Source organism: Saccoglossus kowalevskii, chromosome 12, assembly GCF_978046115.1.
Source record: "Saccoglossus kowalevskii chromosome 12, keSacKowa6.1, whole genome shotgun sequence".
In the NCBI taxonomy this organism is placed as follows: domain Eukaryota; kingdom Metazoa; phylum Hemichordata; class Enteropneusta; family Harrimaniidae; genus Saccoglossus; species Saccoglossus kowalevskii.
This window is the reverse complement of record NC_140652.1, coordinates 2,914,809-2,941,987: the sequence shown is the minus strand read 5'-3', so window position 1 is coordinate 2,941,987 and position 27,179 is coordinate 2,914,809. Positions and strand designations below refer to the sequence as shown.

General features: G+C 37.6%; 3 protein-coding genes and 1 long non-coding RNA gene across 5 annotated transcripts in view; 1 reads left to right on the top strand and 3 right to left on the bottom strand.

The window, feature by feature from the left end:
* The window catches only part of LOC146735424 (uncharacterized), a 37,119-nt gene extending 21,268 nt beyond the window's left edge, over positions 1-15,851 (bottom strand). For both annotated transcript variants that reach the window (XM_085506344.1, XM_085506345.1), the window contains exon 1: positions 15,779-15,851. The gene's annotated coding sequence lies outside the window, so the exon portion shown is untranslated. The remainder of the gene's footprint in view (positions 1-15,778) is intronic.
* Positions 15,852-18,134: 2,283 nt separating this feature from the next.
* On the top strand, positions 18,135-19,797 carry LOC146735423 (uncharacterized). Its single transcript, XM_085506341.1, has 3 exons — positions 18,135-18,335; positions 19,067-19,319; positions 19,448-19,797. Exons 2-3 carry the CDS (start codon positions 19,238-19,240, stop codon positions 19,774-19,776), a joined length of 411 nt encoding a protein of 136 aa, XP_085362467.1. The 5' UTR covers positions 18,135-18,335; positions 19,067-19,237; the 3' UTR covers positions 19,777-19,797.
* Positions 19,798-19,801: 4 nt separating this feature from the next.
* LOC146735422 (uncharacterized) lies at positions 19,802-21,555 on the bottom strand. The gene is made up of 3 exons (XR_014931215.1): positions 21,061-21,555; positions 20,498-20,569; positions 19,802-20,036 (listed from the first exon to the last, which is right to left on the bottom strand). It is a non-coding gene; the product is annotated as an uncharacterized LOC146735422 (long non-coding RNA).
* A 4,727-nt stretch (positions 21,556-26,282) lies between these two features.
* Positions 26,283-26,618, bottom strand: LOC144359569 (uncharacterized). Its single transcript, XM_085506289.1, has one exon. The coding sequence runs from the start codon at positions 26,616-26,618 to the stop codon at positions 26,283-26,285; it is 336 nt and encodes a 111-aa protein (XP_085362415.1).
* Between the last annotated feature and the right edge of the window lie 561 nt (positions 26,619-27,179).

The window sequence follows — 27,179 nt, the reverse complement described above, 5'->3', positions numbered from 1 at the left end:
AATTGCCACTTATGTACTTGTTCGTCGAGGAAGAATGGACCATAATGAACACATACAGTACAGTTCTCGCGGAAGCTTTGGCTTTTGTGGCATCATTGTCGCCTACGCATGGCTTCATTGTCGCCTCAGCATCGCATCATTGTGGCATCAGCTTCGCGTTATTGAAAATTGAAGCTGTGTTCGCCTGGCTTATTTTGTGGCATCATCGTGGCCTCAGCTTCGCAGTCTCATGGCATCAACATGGCATCAGCTTCAAAGTATTGTGACATGAGTATGACCTCATTATTTTCACATGGAAAGGCAGTACAGAAAAACACTAGTATATAAGTTTGTCATGTAATCGATTTGAAATTCAAAGCGGTAAGGGGAATAAAATAATATGACCAAGATTAAAATGACATTTTAAACAGATATTTTGTTTAATTATTTAATGTTGCGAGTATTGGGTACCAAAACCTATATGAAGTACATTGCAATCTGCAAGGTGACGGAGTGTCATATTGACTGCAAGGAAAAACGTAATGATTTTTAAATCACATGATGCAATCGTCGTTCGGAAACAACACAATTTGCTATACGAAATGAAACTGTTCTTGTTATAAAATTACCTTATTTTCGTTCATTTTATTTGCTGGTAAGAGAACAGATTCAGATTCCTCATTTTGGTGTTATTTTTCTGTGTTTCGTTCAGTTTTAGCCAAGTCCGATCCCATGCCCGGACTACTAATACAAGCAAAACACACGTACGCCCCCTGGTGCTTCGGCGTTGTCGCCTGCCATCTTGATACAAAGTTCCAAAACAAGTGCGAAAATTTCCAACTATGATTGGATGGTTGTGATGGCGGCGTCGGGCTGGTAAAATTTTACATCCAATTTTCAAAATTAAGTCACGATCAGTGACCTGAGCTAGATCTATACGTACTTTAAAAGTATTCTCTCAAAAAAATATTTTCGAGTAAAAACGAGCCACAGGCCTGGTAAAAAATCGAATAGCACTTGACATGCAGAAATAATTTATTGGGCTTCAGAAAAAAAGTGTTCATTTAGTTGTAGCCGTAAATATTTGGTGACCAGTCGATGAACAATTTGAAACTCATTATACACACGAAAGTCCTTCGATACTGAATATCATCGACCCCAATCTGGTTTACCTTATTTCCCAACTTGCAAAACTGATTTGCATCTCAGCCCAGTTTTTCTTTTTTCTTTTTTTTGAACTGAGGTCAAATCCCAGCCGTTTGTCAAAATATACCGATGTTTTTCAGTGAATGATTGTGAAGCCTGTCACAGCACAGTGAATCGACGCCGGAGATTGGACGGTACGACGACTCTTCAATTAGCGTCAAATATGCTTTGTTACAACATCATTGATTTGCTGAAAGTCACCTGATCGGAGCACGACCTGGGTCACAGAACCATATTTGTCCGTATTATCAACGGGACTTTGTGAGAGAATCACACCCACATTTTCAACCATTTTTAGCGCGGAAGTTGCCAACAAATGTCGAAAAACTCGTGAATTTTATGGATTTGAATAAAATAAAGCTAGCGATTGGTAAGACTGGTTAATAATATATCCCCCGATGCTCTTCGAATTTTTTTAATTTTATTTCAAGGCGAGAAATGGATAATTGAAGTTCCATCGATTTCAAGGCGACTGTTTCACCGCGACAACTCTACGCTGTGTTGTAGTTTCATGAGGTAAAAAAAAATATATATAATAAATAGTACTTGTTTAATTATTTGGTTTTACAGCCCGCAAATTACGGGACATGATCCCCATGAATTACGATAAATAAATGCTGATTGTATTGAATAATGGACGTCGGGATCGTTTGGAGAAACCAACGGGGATCGATATTCCAAACAAATTATCGGGACATGGTCGGTAGACATTTCAAACAAATGAAATTATTAACGAAAGACGAGATTTTTCCAGATATTTACGAACATACTGTCATACCAAATATATGCAAAATTGACAAATACACAAAGAGATATTAGGTTTTATTTTAGCCTCAGAAATATTTTCTTTCACTCAGTCCATGCGTGGGACTTCTATTTAGCTTCATGGTCCTTCGGCTTGTGTTCTCCTTGGGGGAAATAATAATTATACAAATCGTAAACTCAACACAGTCAGGAAAAGAAACCCGGACAACCATGCCGTACTTCTGTTGAAATACATTTTGTAGCAGTGCGTCACGTCAGAATATTGTTTAAAATAAAATAGTCAATCCCTGCCAAATCTAGGTGAAAGGGTCAGATTCCGTGCATATAATTATAGATAGTTAAAACAAAAAGTATTTGAACTTTTGACCGTTGTTCAACATCTACGCACGGTTACTAAACTAGTAACCGTGATCTATGATAAACAGAAAATTGTTAGTAGTCCGAATTTTTGCACAGTCGAAAATAAAGCGGAAATTCAACAAGTGGACGTAAAAGCGAGCGATTGAAAAGCGGAAGCGGGCGAGAGCTTGGGCGAAATGAGTTCTGTACTTCTTTGTTTGAGGAAGCGATGCTGATGCCACATTGTCGCCATAATGAGGCCACAATGAAGCAAAGCGATAACCGCCTAACTTTTTAATGTCGCGACATTGATGCGATGCTGAAGCCATAACAATGCCATAATGATGCGATGCTGAAGCGAAGGTGAAGCTGAAGTGAAGCCAAAGCTTCCGCGAGAACTGTACTGTAGTATCAAGTTTGTTGCATGGGGTTGAGTCAGATGCGAAATATGTCCGGTCCGGTGTCATGGTCACCGTGGTCGTCACCGTCACCGGAGCACGTTTGTACACTGTCGCTGGACTCCAGCATTGGACAAAATCGAATTTGACGGCTGAATCGTCTTATTTAGCAGGTTACTAGACACTATTGATTTATAAAATAGAGAAATAATTCTTAAAAAAACGACAAAACACAGTTACTGAATAAATGACTGCCGCGTTGTAATGGGTGAACGCTTCGGGTCATGAGGGGGACAAGTGCGTGAATGGCAGCGTTTAATTGGATAACAAAAATTATTGAGAGCGACTCACATACAGACAAATTCAGAGTGGATTTAGCGTGATTTTCATGATTATGACATCATATTAAAAAAATACATTGACAGCTCAAGCCCGGATTCTTATTCCGTAAATTATTACGCCGATCAAGCTGCAAGTAAAGGCAACAAAGGTGTGAATTTGACATTCAACACCAATAACCGAACAATTCAGACACTTTTAGCCTGCAAAAATGAAAACAGCCTGAGGGCTGTGTAATTTCCTGTTTGTCCGACGCTTCGTTTTCGTGTCATTATCAAAATTACTGCTACCTTTTTACATAACACGGGTGGTCTCTATAAAGCGATAATCAGGATTGCAAAAAAATCAAATCATTTGAAACACATACTCGACGTCTCTTCCTTCTGAAATCGGTCTCCGTGATCATGGGCTGGTTTGGAATCTATTTTTTCAAAAACGTTTTGTATTGTCAGCGTTTCTCGTTAAAACCTAGTTGTTTTGTCATGGACAAGGACAGTTTTTCAAAAAAAAAAAAAAAGAATCTGAGGTGAAGTGGACACTGCATATGACGCTGTTACAAGGAAGTCCACCCCAACCTTTTCTCGTTATTTTCACGGCTTTCGTCCACCGATTTCGCACCTTCGGATCGATTGGAAACGTGGAAATACTTACACTATGACTATACGCATTACTGCAACCGCCCACAACACAACGTTTAACCATCATAACAGTTTGTTGTGAAAACAACTTCTAAAAATTCGCTCTCTCAAAAATAAAATAAAATAGACAAAAGAAATGCCGATTAAAGAATGTATATCGTTTAAAAGTACAGTTGTACGTTGAATGACACAGTGATATAAAAGTACGGCCCAGGGGTATGGCTTCCTCTCATATTTTTGCATTTGGTGGCGCACTTTCGGCGAGAGTCGGAAATCCGGAAACAGTCTACCGTTCCAGGATAGGTGGGCGTGGCTACAGCACGGGAAATATCTCAAATTTACTTGGATACGAGTAATCATTTTCAGCAAAAAAATCAATAATTGCCCACTTCAGTGAGGCACAGATCTAAAATGGGAAGCGTGTGGGTGGGCATTGCACAGGCACTTTAACTAAGACATAACCGTCAAGTTCTCTCTGTCCTGTGTTCACGCGAACTTCGGTAAGATTTTTTTAATTAAAATGCCAATGCAGTAAGTGTCGCCGAGACCTAGACGCAACAAAAGAAAAATGAAAAGCTGTCTAGCTGGTTGCCATGACGTCGACTTTTTAGGGCACCGCTAGCCAATAGTACGTATGGATTTACGTAACTCTGTTGTTACTTTGTACTAAACATCTGTTTTGTTGCGTAGTGCATGCATTTTACTCAAGCGATTCTCGGTCGGTCACGGTGCTTCCCTTCGATTAACAACGGATATTTTGCCGTGTAATTCTATTATTGGAGACTGATTGCGACGTTTTCCCGTGATTTTTTATGTTATTATTATTGGCTAGACGGGCTTTTAATTTGCCTTCTTAAATTTGCAAATGTGAGTGGAACGGATGTATAGGGGAGATGAGTTACACACGAATTATTATTTGACATGTCATATTTAGTATTACATACTACCACGTTGCTGAATATGTTTTCGGTAAAATATACTATCATTACCAATTTACCAATAAATGGAATGGAGGAAAGTAGGACCGACTTCCATGATAGGAAGAACAGATATCTTGTAATGTGTAGTTTACTCTAGTGTAGCGACAGTTACGTAACATCATGCAAGCCTTCAATTTCTACTTATAGTACAGTATAGTACAAATATTGACTAACAGTATTGGTTACTAAGTTTTCATTGTAGTGTTCAGACTAGGTGCATATCGTCCCAGTTTTCTATCTACATTTGTACTCCACGACCTGTACAATTTCGAAGAATACATATACTAATTAAGCCAAGCAAAAATACAGGAAAGATGTTTACGAAAGATACCTGAAATCAAGAATGCACCGCATCCGCATACAATACAATACTACATTGCATATATTTTACATTAATTGTATACCGTAAAAATCCGCAAATAAGCGCCACCCTCAATTAAGAGCCACTCAGTGAAAATTTGTTACATTTGACCCTCCATTAAGAGCCACCAAGAGTTGAGTGGTTTTGTCAATAAGAAACCAGAAATAAGCGCCAGCCGCCCGGTTGTTTACAATCAGGCAGACACAAGCTTGTCGTGCCTCACTTCCACCCTGCATTGTTTATTGCCCCACAGAAGGTGTGAGACAAATAAAGATTATCCCCATAGCTTGCCTGATGTCCAGTATAATTGAAAACGGAAGAATGACAGACGAAAGAAATACACTGAGAGCGTGAATGTGACTGTCAACTTGTCTATTTTAAATTTCTGACACACAATCGACCAATTCACAAACTATTTAGTAGTAACTATGTTTTTTGCCGAAACACCGAAGGACACGTTGAGATATTCATTGCCAATGTTGTCTTTATAACCAAGTAAAAAACGTCACGATTTTAGAACGCCTTTATCGGAAAATCGGAGGTATCGAAAATACTTTCTCACAGATGGACCGGAACAGGAAGTCAATAGAAAACAAAAGATTTATTCCTGAGCGTGGGGGAAATTTGGTTAGCGTGGGGGGGGGGGGAACAGAGGTGTTAATCCGGTCTTGGCAACGTTTGAGGGATCGTGACTTAGCTCCGACTGTGAGAATGTAATGATTACGCAGCCCACTCTCGCTGATCGTGGTTTTGGGTTATTTTTGGCATTTCATTTGAGACGTTCGTTTTGGGGTGATTCGAGAAAAATGTTCAGGGAAGTGACAAAATAACTGGCATTAGTTTGGAGAGGACTCTCTTGCCGAAAATAATCAAAATTGAAGTCGAATGGATTAGTTCCACAAACTTGCGCGATCAACTTGTCTTACAGCAAAGCAAAGTCGACGTGACCCGCCTGACCCAAATATTTAAATTAGCTATTTGTGAGAATTGAAAATAATCTGGACTTGTACCAATTAGAAAATGCCTTGTAACAGGCCTGGGCTTTCGTAAATGATTTCGTCTCTCCGATTGGTCACAGGAAATTATTTTTAATACATGTAATTGTTACTTTCTCGGTATCGTTTCGTATTTGGTTATATAGGGGTGGGGCTATAGTTTGCCTGGACAGTGAAGTACGTGAATATCATTAACATATCATTATAAGCTGGCTTGATTATGAAACAGGAAATATATAAACCAAAGCTGTACTTTCAGACGTCTAGCGCAATTAAAACAATGCCCAAGTACCCAAGCTGTAAAAATCTATAGAAAAACGCGTTTTCTTTATTGTTTTTGCCATAAATACAAATGATTGGGCATCATTTTTTTCATTCGTTCCATGCTCCTGTCGCTGCTGGTCAGATAAATTCTATCGAAACTATTTTATATCGTCACCAAATCAACCACCACGCCAGCCACAGCCACGCAAGTTATTCCCAGTTTTCAAGAAAAAAAATTGGAGTTTGCCGTACCAGACTTGGTAAACAATTGTACAACGGAAGTACAAGTGTGGGTCAGACCCTGAGAGTGCTACCAAATCCGACTTCAGGCATCGCTACGCATTGTCAGTGAAACATGACTTCAGGCATCGCTACACATTGTCGGTGAAACGTCGAATCGTCGTGTACGCTAAGCAGCACGGTCAGCGAGCAGCCGTTCTTATTTATTTGACATTTGTTATTCCCATAACAGTATTTTTACAGAATAAATTAATTGCAATGATACATCATTAATAATTATTTGTCTGTTTTGGTTGTGTGTGTGTTTGCCTATCCCTTCCCCATTTCACAATAAAAAAGTTTGATCACCCTGGTTTAAGAGCCACTGGCTACAAAGTTGTCAAAATGTTACCTCAAATAAGCACCACCCAGAAATGAAAGTGTTACAAAGTGGCTCTTATTTGAGGGTTTTTACGGTACGTAATATACTGCTTACCATTTAATATAAATTTTATATAATTTCATTGCTTCAGTCAAAATGTACTAACAAGTAAAACGTGTACATTGTGATAGTATTATAATTTGCGTTGATGTGGATTGCATTCTTTATAATGTCATGTAGGTGTTATTTAGTATGTTTGGACAGAACCTCAAATCTCAACGCTGCAATGTTCGTGAGTTATTCTGATCGTAACCTGGCCTATTTTTATGAAGGCTTGTCTTGCAATATAATAAGTAGCTAATTTTAAATGACACAGTATAATGTGTACATAGATGATATTGGTGACGGTACCTGATATGTATCGTAAAATCCTGTGACACTGCGGTGGCCGATCAATACATAACTATGACTATTTTGTGTGTATACTTGAGTGTCTGGAAAATTGGTATGATGACAACCGTTTTCATGGGATTAAGCCTCCGCAAATGAAAACAAAGACAAAAATGGAAGGAAGGTGATGATGTATACGATAGGACTATCAGAAAATAAGCTGAGCTGTCATTGGTCTTTTCTCACGGCGAAAATCATCGATAAAATGAGCTAGTCTAGTTTAACAATAACAATGTATTCTGTATTTTATTTTGTAATTAATTTATAGCCAGTTTCATACACTGACGTGAGTGAAACAAACTCCTGACAAGTGAGGCAATCTTATGCACGTTGTATGTCAATGTTATAAAATGTCATGCCTTTTTACGTACACGGGCTCGATGATGTTACTGGGCGCGTCTATCGGCGCGCCACCAGGGCGCACCTCACATTTACACATCACCCTTTGAACCTTAGTGACTCTGATGTCCACTGAATATGTACTTTTGCACATACATTTGTATGTTGGTTATCAGTGTTGTGTATTACACAGGGACATGTTTAATGTATGTCAGCGCGCATCTTGTTTTTATTCTTTTCAAACCCATTTGCGTGTTTTCATATGCGGTGTACTAACCATTGGTGTAACATGCAATTCACTTGTAGATTCGGCACATCGTGAAATGCGGGCTTCTGCTTGGACGAGGGACTGATCAGTGTCACTTAGAATTTAAACGCCAGTTGTGTCAGAGTTTCCGACGTGAATAATATGTGTGCCTGTGTGAGACCATGGTGTAACTTTATTTCAATAAAAAAATGTGATTGAATGAAGTACAGAAATATCATCACGACCAGCGTGGAGCATAACAAATGTTTCATGTGTACTGAGTTATTGCAAAAAACTGTTTTACTATAGTTGTTATTCTGGATGATGTGTTGGTTCTGATAGGGACCATTTGGTTTGTGCACGCAAAGTATATGAGTTATTTAATACCGTATTGGTATCCAATATTATCGAGAGGACGTTTTAACAGCAGTGGCGAAAAGCTTTCAGAAAAATACTCTTGTTTCTTGGCTACCGAGAATAAATCAGTGTAGCCATTAATTCAGCAGCAGAGAACCTTTTTTTCTTCACTCTGGTTGTGGTCAACGTCTCGTCCAGTTCGTATGGCTGGTCGCCCACTATCTACACGCCGTCGACGTAGTGGCGAGACCAAACAGCAAGAACCCCGTATATGCTTTAACTGTAACTGCAGCAGAGGGAACTACAAATGTTTAAATTTACTTTCTTTTATGGCCATGTCGACCTTGGTACTGAGACGCTCTCAGGCAGTGAATAAGTTATTACAAGAGACCATTTGTACCGGTCTTTTTGGCAGTCTCACTGCGACGTTTACGTTTATAGCAGGCGGCTGTATGTTAAGAAATGTCGCTCTGTGTAAACTTGCCCCAATTTTTATTATTGACAGGAAAACAGTTCTTCCCCGTTTTTTAAAACAAGCAGCCTGTCGGCTGAGATAGCTCCGCTGTTAGCAATGCACATGGCAATTAAAGAACAGAAGATATCATTAGAAAATGAACAAATCTGGGAGAGGTCTACCCAAGGTACATATACACCAAGTATCAAAGCATTCAGGCTTGTAGTTTTCAAGAAGAAGTCGAAAAAGTAAAACATTGACACGGACGACGACGGACAATCACTCATATGATAAGCTCCGCTCGACAAAGTCGACAGCGGAGCTAAAAAATAAAACATCTGCTGTTCATAGTATTATCACGACCGTTGGCATGTTTCAGTTTGGCAAACAAACTTTTCAAAAAAAAAAAAACATTTTCCCGAAACTTTCAAACTGTCTGGAAATCACCTCAGACCGGGAATGGTTAACCAGGCACACATACAAACATCATATTTTTCACCCGTTTTTCGCAAAAATAAAACAACTGTCATCCAAAATAATAATATTTTCTATTTGAATCCGAAACTGTCTGGAAATCATTCCTAGGTCAATTTGATGAACATAAGTGTGTCTTTGGGGCCAAACGGGTGACCTATGTTAATCATCTCACCGTTGCGTGAATTATTTATTTTTGATTGGCCAAGAGACTTTAGGCAACAACAAAAAAAACGAATCTGACGACGTTCGTGCTTGACAAAATTATTGTAAAGTAAAAACAATTCACCCGTGCATACTAATGGGGGTTACCATTTTTTGACGGCCTGCTACGACAAACACGGTTTTACACGTGACGTTTTAAATAAATTAGAGGTGGGAATACATTGTTTGAAATCGTTGGTCCTTTTTTGTTTATCTTATCTGCTCCTGTTTGTTTCACAAATTAGTCGTTTACATATCAATATGTCCGATGCAAGGTCACGCTATCACTTTGGAAACGGTTCATTTTGGGGTTTTCATCTGCCGATTTTACTAAACTAGAGCTCGTCTTTTTTCAAATTTGTTTGCAATTTCTTCTTATTTTTCGATTACCCTACAAGTGTTTTTCAAATCATTAGCGTCTTTTAACAAAAATAGTGTATGTTTAGTGTCATCGGATTAACGCTAAACCACAGTCCCTCCCTTGTTGACGGACTGTGACTAACCACAGCTCTAACATAAATACCTCCATGGCAAACTATTATTATTTTCCAACATGTGACCTTTAGTTTGAATTCAGTACGTTACTTTTTAAAACGCGACGCATGGATACAACTGCTGAGACGCATCCACTGAACTAATAGGAAGCGTGAATCTTTTTTAGTTACCGTGCGTGAATAAACAGCGTCCTAGCACAGTAATAATTGTGTAATTTATTTATTTTTTCAGAAAAATAAATATTTTATATGTGAGCGTGCCAAGCTTTAACCTTGACGACTCTAAAATATATATACATGTACTAGTACGTTACTGGGGCTTTCTGTATCCATTTAGATTGAAAGCTGAAAACAAGTATGCCAATTGTAGTAATACTACCATATAAATGCAAGAGCAACAAACGCGCCATTATTTTCCATCTCCCGTGCGAACGACATAAACAATTGCGACCTTCTGATTTTCAAAGCACAACTTACAATTAGTGCTAAGCGGGCATCAAATAAAAAATCCCTTTTCGAGACACCATTTAATAATTCGACAGGGATTTTTAATTTGAAAACGTCTTGCATAATTTCTGTGACGTTAGGTGCCGACCATGTGGTTTCATTGACCTCTGACTGAACTTTGAAGAAAACGTACATCGTGCCTACGTGATGCCACCACGTAATTTAAATGAACAATTTTACTTTGTCGTGGCATTTTACCTCTTTAAACGTCGCAAATGCCTTGAGTATAATTATAGTGAGTTACAGTTGGAATTTAGGCGAGTAAAAAGGTTAGTGACGATCATTATGTTGTGTAATGAGAACCGTTTTACAAGATCGGGGTTGGGTGATTCGGAGTGACGTTTGTTATCTTACGGTGAACCCTGGTCGATTCACGCATCAAATTCAGACTCGCAAATCGTCGATTTCATATTAGGAAATCGGGATGCCATCGAGTTTTAATTTAGCAACTACAACACTACTTGTACGCAAGACAAGACAAGCAGAACAGGACAGGGTACACAACAATTCAATCCCCGGTTAACTTTTTCAGTAACCGATTCCAACTCACAAATCAACAAACACGCACAAATTTCAATGTTAAATTTACCACTGGCCACGCTATTTGCAACACATTACGCAATTTATCCGTTATTTAATCTACATTCATAAACAACAATGTAAGAGAACTGAAACTATGTTTTCTGTTGTGGTGAAAAAAACATCGGTCGCGCCCGTGATCGCGCCGAGTATAATAAGGTACGCCGTATCTGACTAATCACGCCGAGCTCGACCTTGGGCTCGCTTCTTTGAGAGCGAGCCTTCCAACAGCCTCGCCACTGGTACGCCACTGGCGAGACATGGCCTCACCATGGTTTCGCCACTGGCGAGAAAATTGGAACCTTGTGTGCACAGTGTACTGTATCAACTGACTCGTAACAAAACATATAAGAAGGCAGTACAAAGACATCAACTGACTCGTAACAAAGATAAATGAGATGCCAAACATGCATTACAGTAAATAGAATAGACACTAAAAGATATTATTATTATGGTATTGCCATGGTAATAAATTAAATAAGCCATATCGAGTCTTCCCGCGAGAAGTGTTCTACCACAACATTTAGAAAATAAAACATTTGATCTTGGGGCTCAATGCAAACCTACTGGTCTTTGCTCACTTGTTTCTAAATTCTCAGTGTAGATTTGTAAGGTTTGTAATACTGAATTGTGTGATATTTTGGGGAATTCACTTTAAAAAATTGTGTGCTGGACAGTCATGTAGTTAAAAAATACTGATGGACGCTCTACGGCTCCACAGTCGCAAATCTCTGCATGTTTAGAACTTTGAGAAAAATATTAATTTTGCAATGTTGTGAATAGTACAGGAATACTATTTAACAAGTTACATTTATTCTAACCTGATGGTAAGCCGAGTGTTTCCCCAGGATTAGTTTTAACAGTTCGGATAATTTACATAACAATATAATAAGAAAGAATATGCAAATTTAAGTGCAATTACCATATCTATTGTTATGCTAACCATGCAGGGACTAGGGTATGAATTCACATATACTTTGTACATCACATTTATGTAATGAAGTTTCAGGTTAACTTTTATTATTAAATCATGGCTATCATCATAATTATAAATTAACAAAATAAAATGTTTAAAAACAAATTCATTAAATCAATGGAGTTTTCGATGCGGTTTTCCATCTATACATGTATTCATGCTTGAAAGTCGGCTGAAGTATCTGCAGACTCGCCGTTGAATACTAGTATCCAGATAATAGTTTAGAATCGATCATTTCACATGTTCTGTTCAGCCACCTAAAACAGCTTTGTCTGACCCTAATTACTTATTAATCCTTGCAAAACAATGGCCCACATAAGACAAAACGTTCATCGAAACAAATCGGAAACAGCCCAGCTTGAGGGAAACAGTATTGTGGAAAGAAAGAACAGTATCAAACCCGATACTCTTTAAGAGGCCTGGAGAGAACACTAAGCCCTATAAAATATTCTTAAAGACGTACTTCATTTCAACCTCCCTCACTGATCAACGTAAATTTGCTTTGTCACCACAATATGAGACAAGGTGTACAAGTGTCCATAGTAAAAAGAAGTTGTATCTTAATGATTGAGTATCCAATAAGTGTGATTTTTGGTTTCTGTGCACTCTCTTGTTCTGGCCTATCATTACGATAAAACAAAATGCATTGCCAGGATCACACAATGCAAATCTGTATTCACATATATGGTACATGTATTTCAATTATCACAAGATTTGACATTATTAAATTTAAGAGTAAAAGTTCCAGTCTTTTTACAATTTAGTGAATTTTATAATCATTAATGAATAATTATCAGTGTTCTCCACTAGGGGTTTTAGGTGGGCAAGTTTTACGACCGCCTAGTTACTCTCAACACCCGCCCACCAACGTACATCCAGCTGAAATTATTTGTAAAAAGCTTGAATTGTTCTTCCCAAGCCTAAAGAGTAGTTGCCCAACCCTTTATTTTGCTATTGTTTCAAGAGTCCGGACATAAACAATGACCACTGGAAGTCTGCAAGCAGTTATCAAGTGTATTCATGGCAATGTGTCAATCGCCTGAATTCATTGTCGCCCGACATTGTTGCCACTTACGCAATTACAGTGGTTTCAATTTACAACTGTATTTTTAATAATCGTCTTCCGATCACGAAAGATGGAAGTAAATACAAACGAAATGTATATGCACAGAAAATAAACAAATATATTAGCAGATTGCATGTAAACTTGAAAAAAAAAATTCTAGTCGTATTTACAACGTTCGCTCGATTTTCATCGTGAAAACAGCATGTAGAAGGCAAACTGATGACCTTTTGGCCTACCCCATTCAGCGACCGTCGGTCGGTCACCCACCGCTGTTGGCGCTGTAACGATTTAGTATGTAAGTTGCATAGGGGTACAGCGCATTCTGGGTGTTCGTGTACTGAATTTGGAAAGCGGTAAAAAACATCAAACATGGCTGCCGGATTAGTTTACCCCGAGTATTTGTAATTGAATACATATTTTAGTTATCTTTTCCACTTACTTTTTTCAATTTATCGATTTTTTTATGCCGAATCATCTTTCGAGAACATAGCAGATTCTTTTATTTTGCTGACTGCTAGCATTTTTTCTTGAATTCCAAAACAACGTAAATGTATCGCACCGTCCGCCGGCACGGGCGAGTGCTGATGCCACAAATAAAAAATATGGGTTTTATTTTGACAAACCGTCCGTTTTGGCTTAGCGGACAAATCACCTCGTATATTTTCTACATCATAACTCAATTATGTTTTGTACTTGCTCTTCGTTACTCGAATTGCATTTCATGAACGCAGAATATTTTGAAAACGTATAAATCACCAATTTCAAACTTTGCATTTCATAAATATTGATATTGACCAATCTATCTGTATCTCAAAAGACTGTAACATGTTTCAATTAAATTAAAAAAAGAACAGTAAATAACTGTATTGCAGTTCATGACATAAATGCTAGAATGTTGTATGTAAATGATATGCAAATCAATATGCAAATTTATGCTAGTTAGACCGACCAGCTATTTTGGGTTGTGGAGAACACTGATTATTCTACACTATTGACTACCCATTTAATTAAAGATCCATTGCTGATTGGCAAAATAGACCGTACTCCCTAAACAACTACAGAGACTGCCTGATGCCTACCGGGACACGAAATAACACTAAAATATATTCTGTTTTTGCCGTATACCATGCATCCAATGATTTATGAACGTTTCTAACCACAAGGCATGTATTTAACAGTTTTCTTTGACATGTAAGTTTGTCGATTGGATCGGGCACAGTCGATCAACCGGAAGGTTATTGCCATTCGTGTCAACGATCTTCTACAAATACATATTTTTTTGCTGTACATCGTGTATTTAATGAACTGTACATGTTTTTTACAAACTCCACCACTTACAGGTCACTTTTAGGACATAATTTACTTCCCGGTAGTACCCGGGCTAGTTGTTTAGTGGGACACAAAATAGACAGAACATGACACAACAGTTGTCCTTTATGTTTGTTTTACAAAATTATTCTGATTTCTTGTTGGGGTCAATCCAACTTTTCACACCCAACTACGATGTTAACAGTGGATCTACACGATTTTGAATATAGCTTGCTGTACGTTAAACGAAAGATTCACTCACAACTCAATTCTCAAAGACCTTAATATGGAACATGAGTGGGAAAATGGAAAGATTAATGAGAACAAATACCTAATAAATAATATTACTACAGCACTTGAAACAAACTTCAAAATAAACAGTAGGGATTCTCTAAACAATGACAATAAAGGTATTAACCACAGAAATAAACTATGTACTTATAGAAAATTAAAAACTGAATTTGGACTTGAAAATTATCTGCTGACAGTAAATAACCCACTACACAGATCATCAATGACCAAACTAAGATTAAGTGCACATGTTTTACAAATTGAAATGGGCAGATACCATAAAATTAATATTACTGAAAAAAGCTGTCCTGTATGCGATACAAATGATATTGAAGATGAAGAGCACTTTCTGTTAAAATGTCAGTTATACAATAGTGAAAGACAGATCTTTCTCAACACAATTAGACAGTGTTCTGAGGGAAACACTGATACAAGCTTTAACAACATACTAGGCACAAAGAATACTGTCATGCTAAAATGTCTAGCAAAATACATATACGAATGTTTCAACCTAAAAGAAAGCAAATTAAAAAAACAGCTGCCTCACAGATATCGAAATAAATAATCCCAACATTTACTTTATGAATTTGCATTTCTAACCCACTTTCTGGCAAGTTTGTTGTTTAGTTTAGTTTTTTTATACTAATGTATCTTCTTTTTTATTCTGAATGTTTCTAACATGGAATGACAACCATGCTTTATTGTACTTAGATCTATGTCCATTTTTAGGATACGACTTCAATAAAGACTATTACTTACTTTTTAAATAAACTCAATTTACACCAAATTCTAGTAACATTTAATTTATTATTCCAATGAATAAAACCGATGCCGATTAGAAATTCATGTGACCACGCGACACAAATACTCAGACCGTTGCCGGACAGATTTTCGGAGGGAAAACTCCATCGCCCACATCGTACAAATACACTACTGGACATGTGGTTCCAAACAAACGCGGAAACAAAATGGCGTCACGTCCACAAAAGCGGGTGATGGGATTTGTGATTGGAAAACCAATATATTATTGTAAATACACTTATGTAAAATGACTGGCTAATGGACAGAAATCGCTTCGTAAATATGGATCGTGTCCTGTGCAAATATAAAAGGAATATACTAGATAGACACAGGGTAAAATAGACATCAATATAATAAGCTACTCACCGAAACACAGCGTTTGTTAACCTTGTTTACCCAGACCCCTTTGCGCGGAATATTCTATTTGCAAGTGGGTACGTATACGGCTGGCTTGGCCCTATGACGATCGATCCCACCACCCCCACCGACAACGATCAGTTGGGGTTTTCCTGGGGTGTGGGATGTGGTGGTGATTTCATGATTGGAAAATGTGGTATAAATAATAGCGTTGTGTTAGTGCACAATATCGCGTGCCTGGTGATTTACCCGGGGGGGGGGGGGTAATTCCATAGAAGTGCAATACGGGTATGTGCATCGTCCGAATCGCACTGTTTCGCTAAAGCCGGCCATTCATAACCGGCCCACGAACAGTTAATGTTGAGGTTTCGGCCGAATAAATGGTTCTTGGCTGGCTAAGATGGGGTATGTGCCGCCCGACTGGAGTGTCATTTTGTTTTGTTTAGAAGTAGGTAGTAAATTATCAATGTTTTGGTTTAGAAGTGTGAAGCATTTATTTACTTTTTCAAAGGTCCTTATATTCAAAACCTGATATTTTATGGACAAAATATGGAATACTGATCACCTTACTGATGAATATGGAGGTAAAGTAGCATTTAAATAGTTTAGCCTAGACCTGGGATTAAAAACATAATTCAAGACCCTGCAAACAGGAATCATACTTCAGTTATGTTTTTGAATCACCCACACATAAACCAATGTATTAGTGCAAATGACAGTGGTGATTCTTATTGACAGCAATATGGTAACTTGAAACTTAAATCCACCGTCATTTGGGCAATAAAGATACTTACCATCAGACATTTGTAGTATTTCATGTCAGTGACACCCCCCGCTGACATAGTGTATGCGGTACCATGTAGGTCGTTGAAAATTTAAATTTAAATAATGTGTCTTAGTTGGTGACTTGAATATTAATTTAAACAATTTACTCTAGTCATGTTAAATACTTTTGTCATACACTGCCATGCTACAACTTTAAAAAAATTATTAAATTGTACCCACACACATAACAACTAACTCGCATAGTGTAATTGACCATTTATTCACAAATATTCAAATTTTGTCAGTACCGGGACAATAGAGGTGGAAATATCCGATCACCTACCAATCTTTGGAATTTTCCAAGATTTAGAAACGCACTTTCCGGAAACTGGTAAAATCTCATTTCGGGACTACTCCAAACTTGATATAATAATAATTACTCAGTTTTACTTAGAAAATTATCTGGATATGGGATTCGAGGCCTACATTTAGACTTGATCGAGAGCTATTTAAAAAACAGGGAACAACATGTAACAATAAGCGGTGTCCCGCAGGGGTATGTACTCTGTCCTTCTTTGTTTCTTCTTTATGTTAATGATATTGCATTTGCATCTACGTACTTTAATATCCGTCTGTTTGCAGACGACACCAGTTTATTTCATACATTCAAAGTTTTAATCTGGGAACAGTATTAACCTACATTATGTTAATGAAAATTTAAATAGTTGACTGGTGCGATTCACGGTAATAAACTGACAATAAATACTAACAAAACTGAATATATACTATTCAGAGATAAAAAAATACAAAAGTAGCGACTTTTGGGAGTTTGACAATTGGAAACCAAATCATTAGTGAGGTAGAGTGTATGAAATATGTTGGTGTGCTGCTGGACCACAATTTAAATTGAAAAAAAAACCATATTGATCATGTGATGAGCAAAACAAGTGTCAAAGCAGGTATCATATATAAATGAAAAAAAATGTTCCAAGGTCAACTTTATTATTATTGTATAATTCATTTATTTTGCCACATATTTCATATATGTTAGAAACCTGGGGAAATACCTATAAAACTCATTTACATCCAATACTTACTATTCAAAAACGAATTGTACGTACTATTTCTGGTTCACCTCAATTTTCACATACTCTCCCATTGTTTAACAGATATAATATACTTGGCATATAACAACAACACCAGTTCCAATTAGCCCTTTTATTATTATTATTAATATTACATTTCATTTGTTGAGGAATCAGACTAGATTTACCTATTTATTATTGATTCTTTTAATTTGTTTTGTAAATTACAAGTGTAGATTATTAGGTAAAATAAATATTTGATTGATTGATTGATTGGTTGAAATTACCATTTACCTACTGTCACAAGGTTTGTCATGATATATATGTTGTGTTAAATTTAGTGTATGCGGGAAATGTACTATACAGCCAGAGGTCGGATTATTTCACAGCCGATCTAGCAGATTTTGACACACACGATCGTCCATTCAAAAGAGACGCGTGTCACGCGCGTGCCGGATATTCATTATACGGTCCACAGTCCCTCTATCACCGGTCTCGAAACGCCTATTGTCTTAGGGGGGATTAGCAATAAACATCCAGTGAGTGCGTGTAGCGGTTGTTGGCGTCGCATAGTCACGTGACAGTATAGCGTCGCTTTCCATTTTGGACAACGTATGATCGAGGGCTCCGTATTTTATTCCTTGCTCTTAGCTGTAAAATTTCATATATTTAACAACTTTTTGTTATTACCGAAGCGAAATACCATTAGTTAACAGGTGAGTTATTATCCATTCTTTCATTTCGAATATTTCGTAGTTTTTTCGATCTTGAAAATTTGACCTCGATTTTCTGACCTCCATTTTGTCAAAAAGTTCATCGCTCAAAACATGTCGGTAGTTTTTCGGTTCCCTTTTCTCGCTTGATATGCTAGCAAAATCTTCAACTCGCATCGTTTTGGCGGGTGGAAGTGTATTTGCTTCGAGTGGGAGTGTTTATATCGTATTATTTTTTGTCGAATTCTTGAAAACTGTGTGATCTTGGTTATTCACATACGACCAAACATCCTGAGAATAGTCGATTGTTGCGATAATGGGTCGTGTTTTTTAAATCAGATATTCTTACGTTATGATCACTAAATTCACTATTTTATGTGCTGTTGAAGGTGCCATTCACGGTAAAAGATGTTCTGTGCTGCCAACATTTTTTTTGTGTCCCGAAAAATAGATTTTCTGTGTGTGTTTTTCGAAACTCGTGGTTCAACTCGACGCCATTTTAGATACCGAACTGTGCGTAAATACATCAACGAGAGTTTCTCGTTTCGGTTCCTTTTTTGAGAATAATACAAATCCGGTGTAGATAATAATACCCAATACTGGTTGTTATGAAGATTAACAAATGAGTTGTGGGGTTAAGGTATATTTGGGTATCTGCTGTTTCGTTATATTCGGTGAAATATCTTTGTTTACATTTTTATTTTATTTTTATATTGTCGGACGAGAACGTGCAGCTGTTGAAGCCATACAAGCTCTTGACAACCATGCCTCGTAAGAAGAACAGTTTTCGGAGGCCCAAGAGTTACTACAAGCAATTTGAAAAAAAAGTCCAGTGAATGTGATGACTTTTCACAATCGCATGTTACCATTGCTAATGATGCTACAATGCAACATGTAAGAATTAAATGTGGAAGTTATTATATTCTCAAAGTGCTGGAAATGCTATGTGTCTTAGTAAACAAACGGTTGATGAATTGAAAATGACTGGTGAGTTGAGTCGCACTTATTTTTATTTTATGTGAAATTGTTATTCACTGTAAAGTTTTCCAGAAATTGGTAATATGCTAGTAATTTAAAATTTATCTTACGAGTTATTTTTGTTTTGTTTTTCCCAGTGCATTCTTTTGTAGAAGTATCTAAATACCTACTAAACCATGGAGTGGATTTTATATTGAGTGAGAGGTTCCGTCAAGACCCACTACAAGCCCACTTCAGTAAGCATCGGCACAGAGGAGGAGGAGCAAATAACCACCCAACAGTTATGGCTTTTGGGTATCAAGAGAATGTCATCAGACTTCAAAAATCTTATCACATGCAGTGCATCACAGGCAATACAGGGAGACACAAGAGAAGGCCCTTACAGCATATAGTAGATGATACTCCTCCTCTTCTCTTTCCAAACAGAAGTGTTAGTATTTCTGTTTTTGAAAACAATGTAAAATAGTAAAAAAACAAGATATACTAATATATTGCTGTTTTTTGTATTTATTGTTAGATGTAAATAAGTTATAAATAAATAAATAAATACAAATTTTAATTAATTTTGCTTTTGTGCTTTCATTGCCATTTTCTTTAAGTTGTAGGGAATGTAATCAGCAAAATATCTGAGTGCCTGCTCTTCCTCAATACTTAGTTCACTTGTGCTTGCTGCTTCAACTGTTTCAGACTGGTAGTCCATGGTGTCCCTTCGGGTTCTTGCCAACACTGCAAAGTTAAAAATGCATGTTCTGAACAGTTCATCTATATCTGTGTCACTGGGCCGAAAATCCATAAATACATTAATTATGTCATCTGTGGTTTTTCTGTCTACCCACATATTAAAAAAAGCATGCCAAACCATCTTGTGGTGTAAGGCCTTTGCAACAACAATTTGTTATACACTGCTGGGTCTGGTAAAACCTGAAACGGAAAAACTTAATTATTGCACATGGTAATTGCATTTTTTAAATTACTATATTTTTATTTTAGGATATTACAATGCTCTTCCTTCATGGATACTAGATGGCTAGTAATAATTCATATTCAGTACATTTGAGTTGAAAAAAATATTTATTAAGCTTATCTAAAAAAAATAATCAGGCCCACAAAAAATTCTTTGAGCCTATCTTAAAAAAAATTATAACGTGGCTCTATGGAGATTAAACCTGTAATAAAAAAATGTCTACCTGATCTGCTGTGTTCTTCACTGGACCTTCTTTTCACAGATTGTATATTGCCAGTTTGCTAGTGTTCAGGAACTGAAAACAATGTAATATAACCATGAAGTATACAGATTACCATAGATAGAAACTAAAACTTATAAATAAATATATTCATAATAAATCATTCATATTTTCATATTCGTCAAGACATCGTGAGGATTTTCGGTCAACAATACTCATTCACACTTTCACAAGAGGCGACAAGTTGGTAGTGATGTCGACTTCATGTTATCGTGTCTGCCCAGTTTGATTCATACACGGCGAGTCTGCCGACCCAAATAAAAAGCAATAGGCTCTTTTTCGTATAATTATTGTACTCAAATTTATTGCCTCCTCCTTGCCCAAGATATTGTCACAGGAGCGCCGTGAAACGGAAGTACATGCAATCTCAGACAACTAATAATCGTTGGAGATGCAACCAGCTGCCTGATGCAACTGTGCTAAAAATATGAAAAAAAATTCGAACAACATTTAGACCAAACATTTACTAATTCCCCTCGATCATACAGCAATAGTAACGGACATACCTTTGACGTTTGTATCATGAACATTTTTCATGTGCCCCTTGAAGCCACTTAAACTTTTGTACTGCTTGTCGCAAGTCGGGCAGACGTAGACGAAATTTCTCCGTTTAGCAGATTCGCGTACATGTACTTTCATATCGTCTGGAACATCGGCAGCATTAGAGGGGAAAAAGTCTTCCTGTCCCATCACAAAATCCCATTCGATATCTTCGTCCTCGAAGCCAACAAAATCATTTCCGTACTTCCACGACATGCTGCTCAAAAATCGACTTCCAATGTTTTGATTCTGGTTCTGAAAACTTCTGCGCAACCGCACAATTTTTTTTCGCAAAGCATGTCGGGTAAATCATTAATGGTAATGATATGCGGGTCAACTTGAAGATGACCCCTGACAAGTTGCGTCAACTGCGGATTACGTATAGGTGTCAATGGTTTATTTACCCGCTACGCGCAATAGGACAATAGGACAGCGGCCGTTTCGAGACCGGTGATAGAGGGACTGTGTACGGTCATTCTGTGTTCGGCACAAATTCTACGAGTTAATCTACGAGAAACCGAGGCTGGGTATCGAACTGAATCCTACGTGTAGCAACGTTTCTACTATAGCCCGATAGAAGCCGATAATTATTGCACTCGTGAAAATTGAATATGAAAATTTGTGCTTACAACTGGTTTTTAATCCGTGTCGAAAACGTGCACAGAATGGTCGTTTTGTGCACGTTTTCGACACGGCTTATCAGCCACCTCAAGTGCCAAATCCATGAAATAAACAACCAATGTCAATAAAGTAGCCTAGGTGTTAAAAATGGATTAAGTACTGGCAAACCAACTTCTGCATAGGTATGTCTCTAAACGCTTGCTTTTTGGTTGATTTATTCATCTTTTTTGAACCCAGAAGCCCCCAAAACCTAATATTGCATGTGAGAACGAAACAAATCCGTCGAGATTTCACGTTTTCCCCGTAAAAGGGATGCTGGCTGTTCCCTCTCTGGACTCCCTCCCCGCGTATACTAGTACCTGATTCTGCCGTCAATTCACCCATCCGAAATATCGCGAAGTGGGCGCTTATTTGGGGTTCAAAATTTCAAAAAAATTATCATCAAATATTGTTTGGGTACTTCTATTTTCATTAAAAAATCCACCCACGCGACTTTCAACGCCGGCAGTTGGGCCACCCAAGACGAAAGAAATCATTACAGAATTAAAAATAACTAATAATTCTTGCTGAATTAAAAAGTAGACCGCCTGAAATATTCATTACAATGTCACCCAGTGTCATCTTTCAAATACATTTTATTGGTAACAAAAGTATATTCTAAACGAAGTTTCAAATAAGTATAAACGAAAACCAACTAACTGCAATGCGTAGTAGCAAACAATCATAGTTGCGCAACCCGGTCATGCGTTTTACAATTGTTGATTATTACTCAGTAGTGATTATAATAACGCACAAAAAATAAATTCGTTGAATTGTTATGAAATGCAAATAAAATTCAACTTGGTTTCATTGTAAGCAAAAGATTCCGGTCGCATATAAACGCTCGATGCTGTAGAGTATCCGCCATGTCCTTTCTCTTGCATAGTTGACATAATAGGTCAAATCGCTGATTAACCAATCAAAATGCTGGATGATGCCAACGTGTTCAAATTACCGGAAGAGATTTGCCGATGTTGTAGTTTGGATTTTGATGGGAAAATGGCATGATTTTTTTTTTCAAATAAAAAAATAGTTGTTTTCAAAAGATAAACTGAGCATTAGAAAAACAATTTAACATTGTTTACAGTGATAACAGGGCATTGTCAAAACGAAGCTAACCTATTCACGCTAGTCACAATAACCATACTATTTTAGGCGTCAGGAAAAATTTAAATGTCCAAAAAATTACGCCAAAATATTTAAAAAAAAACTTTAAAAACTGCCGAAAAATCGCCCAGGAACCAGGAACATATTGATGTGTTTTCCAAAAAAAAACAAAGATTTAAAATGCGAGCGAGCAGACGGGCGATATTTCTGGGTTCGCGCGGTCGAAAAATAAAGCGTAAATTATTCAACAAGCGGTTGCAAAAGCGAGTGAAAAATATTATCGAAAAGCAGAAGCGAGCAGGAGGTTGGGTGAAACATGGACGTACTCTAGTACTCTAGTACGTCCATGGGTGAAATTAGTGCTGTACATTCAGGTCCTTTGTAAAAAAAAATACGATCGGCCAAGATCTATCATTCTGAAGCACGCCAGAGACAGACTAAATGCAGTTTTGAATATTGACACCGTTCGCATTTTTTAAATGAGCCAAAACAAAAATTGTATGCTGCTTAAGCGATGATCGATCGAAACAGACTCGTTTTGCAAGTGTTAACGGCTACGTTCTGCTGAAGATTGAGTATAAATACGTTATTTCACGGTTACTAAAAAAGACGGTTAGGAAACGAACCATGTTCTTTTCATTGGATGCGTGTCGCGGGTAAACATTTGAAACAAAAGACGTACTAATCTGTGATAAAATGTAGACAGGAAATCACGCAATTATGATGTCATTTTTCCCAGAGTTCATTACAATCAACAACTGCACGCCATTTTATTGTGTCTCTGTCGATACTTTCAGTGTAAGTTGATACTTGTAAGATACTTGTAAGATACTTGTAAGATACTTGTAAGATACTTTCAGTGTAAGTTGTTACAGTGAATCCTGACAAAACCTGTCGCTCGGTTTAAACTCAATACAAATTTGCCTGTCTTGTATGGCATTTTCGTTTCTAAATAACAAGATCGGCAGAAAACTGAAATAAAAAAACCAACAAAACATGATCAGAAAAAAAGACGTCAAAGAAACCATACAAGTGTTTATATTTCAGCCAAACGAAAGTTTTAATGAGGAGCCATGATACCACGTACATTTTGTTGGAAATAAACAAAATATGCGATAAGATAACTGAAATGACCCGCCCATGCTCTACAAAATGCATGTAAGCAGACCAAATATGCAACAACAGGCAGTTCCAATGAAATTAAGAACGGTTAAAAAGGGTTCGAAAAAATGATTTGGCGAAGAGACTGCTAGAAAGTTGTACCGACAGTTCAATGTGTTCAAAAATTGTAGCGTTGACTAAAACCACATTTAACGGCACGCTGAATATTGCAACATGAAAAATTTTCCAAAAAACTGAAACAAGGACAGACAAGAACAATTAAACAGGCATTTTATGAAACTGGCGGAAAATGTTGAATACATTTTCAACAATTTCTACGGCGTCTACAAAAAAAGTGTTACGACTTTAAACAAAATGGCTGATACAGTGACGCGAAAGCAGATAGCTGCAGTTCTGTAGCTCGCTCGAAACCTGGTTTCGCGTTAACACCACGACGAACAAAATAACCGACAGCGAAACCAAGCGAGCTACAGAACTGCAGCTAGAAAGCAGAACGATAAAATTTACTCTAATAAGCCCCCAAATCGCACACAACCTTCATAAGTACGCACAGTAGTATACTAAAAATTCATTTGGTAGTATTTTTTATAATATAATGTATTTTAAAATAGTGACTTAGGGGTTAGAATTTTTGTCACTTTTTCTACCGGGACCCATGCTTACTCTCACGACAACAGTGAAAACGATAAATGACGATTCTCGATTCTGAATGTTTTCACAGTCACAAAGAGTACTCATCCGAAATGTACGCGAGGTTCTTCGTAGAGCTTGTTCACTAAACGTGGATATTCTATCGAAAACGAGCTTAAAATTTCAAATTCGCGGAACATCAAGTGATCGACACAAAAAAGAAACAAAATGGTGGGCCTTGAAATTTCAAGCAATAGAGGGCGTACACAGCGAGACACGTATCCTTGAGGGATTAGGCAGATTCACACCTTTTAACAATAGCGTTTCCTAACCGTCATTTTTAGTAACCGTGGTTATTTTAGAATGATTTTCATTTGGTTTCACGTGATAGTTAATCTGATTTATCATATAGCATTACAAACAGGAAGTTCTCGGCATGGGTCAGAGTACTAGTATACCCCAGACCACGCGTTTTGATGAATGGTCTGGGTGTGGCTAAGAATAGTTATACTACTTTTTGTCTCGTCGCCATTGTTCTAACTATGTTTCTTACTTTCGTTAGCGGACAGTTTCAACCTAATTAATTATGCATTCCTGTTAACGGTACTGTTTTATCAATGGATTAACAAGCCGGGACTGTTAATAATGAATGGGTTAATTTAAATATTCATGAGCACAACAGGAGTGGAAAGCTGATTAACATAACAGGTGGCCACTGAATGAAAACAAAGAACAAGGTGGAATTTTCATTTAATTATTTAAATACGCAATTATACGATTATACGATACATTTTAAAAACGTATTTCAAGTTTCATATTTCCTTTTACAAAATTCACGGACACTTGGGAAAAATCGGTTATGACAGTGGTATTAGATTAGTCCTCGTCTGTTGGGGTGGTGGATATGTCATGCGTTTGCGCTTCTTTCGCAGTTTTCTGTTTGGGTGGCTGCAATGCGTCTGACACCGCTTTCGTCTGCTCGTTGCTCGTCCGCTTGTAGCTTCTAATTGCTAGACTGGAGTGACCCGTTCTTTCTGCTATTAGCTGCTCGTCGAAATTTTGCCGGAACAGCGTGGTTGCCTGTGTAACCTGTTTAATTAAAATAAAATACAATGTATTAATATGAAAGTACAATAGCTTGTAACAGTCCACCTCATAGCAATTTAAAATATCAATATATTGTTATAGTACGTTCAATCGTTCAGCTTTTTTAAAACACGCCAAAGCAGTTTGCATTAAATCTTTATCGCGTGAAATGAATCCGGCATATCGTGCCAGTGAATATAATATTTAAATGGTATTCCACCAAACAGTTTGCATGAAAAAATGGAGTTAACGAGTAGTGATTATTTTCGACATAAAGTTATGACTTTCTCGTCAGCGCGGAAATCGAACATTGCATTACTAAAGTGCAAATTCTAATATGTACCTTTCCTGAATGCCCAGTATGATAACCTTTTATCCCAGCGAGATCAGTCATCTTACTGTATCCCTGCAATGTATGAACACCAAGCTTTTGTGCAGAGAACTTTATTTCGCCATTCTTTGACTTCAGTGGTCTTCTATAGAATGGCCCGCTGTTTGGGATACATGACAGATATGTCCGAAACAAGTTTACAACACAGCGCGAGTTTTCTGGTTGCGCGTAGTGTTTTTGCCCTGGTTTGCGTTAGAATCCTCCCTGGTCAGTTTTCGATGGTTTTCCCTGGAATACCATGTACTCCCCCATATCGTCGCTGTGCATGGTGAGTTGGTCCACCGTTAGTGTTGGATGTTCATCAGCGGCACGCAGTCCAAATATTTTACACATGTAAAAGTAGGTTGCATAACTCATGCCTAATGCGGTATTTGTACCAAACGCGTGTGCCCATAGCTTTTCTTCATCATTTAGCGAAAATGGCTCGGCTTGTTTTTTTCGGATACCAATACCAGAGTGAGAGAGTGTCTTCATGACACCATCCAGCGTATTTCTGAAACCTAAGGAGTCGTGGTTGCCCTGGTCCATAAAATTTAGGTCAGGGCGGTTACAATCATCGCGCAGATAGCGGTAAATCACAGTCACAGTTATAAATATATAAATATTTATATACGTATAGCGGATGATTTTTTTTGAAAATTAGTATTTATTGATTTTCAGCCCCCAAGTGACTGTGGTTTAAAGTCCTCGGCGTCGTCCACATCAATTTGGGACAACCAGTTTTCCAAATCCCAGTCAATTTCCGGAGCAGCAAATTCTTGAGCAGACATGATTCTGGCGGATCTCCGGAGTTCACCCAACAACGTGCTACACTGTTCTCACAAATGAGCACCAAATTCACGTGATCGAATGTTTTCTATGCAATTCTACGTGGTCCAATCAGTGTTGGTTATGGTAATACAATAAAGTCCACTGTTGGTGGATTCTATTGTTAAACAAAACAAACTCTGCTGAGTAAATGCCGATTGGCTAGAGCTTTTCAACACATCTGTTATAGCCAATGAGCACGGCTGATAATTGCGTTTGACTACACCTGGTTTAGAATTGCGATTTACACAATAGCGCTGTAAACATCCGCCATGACCACAG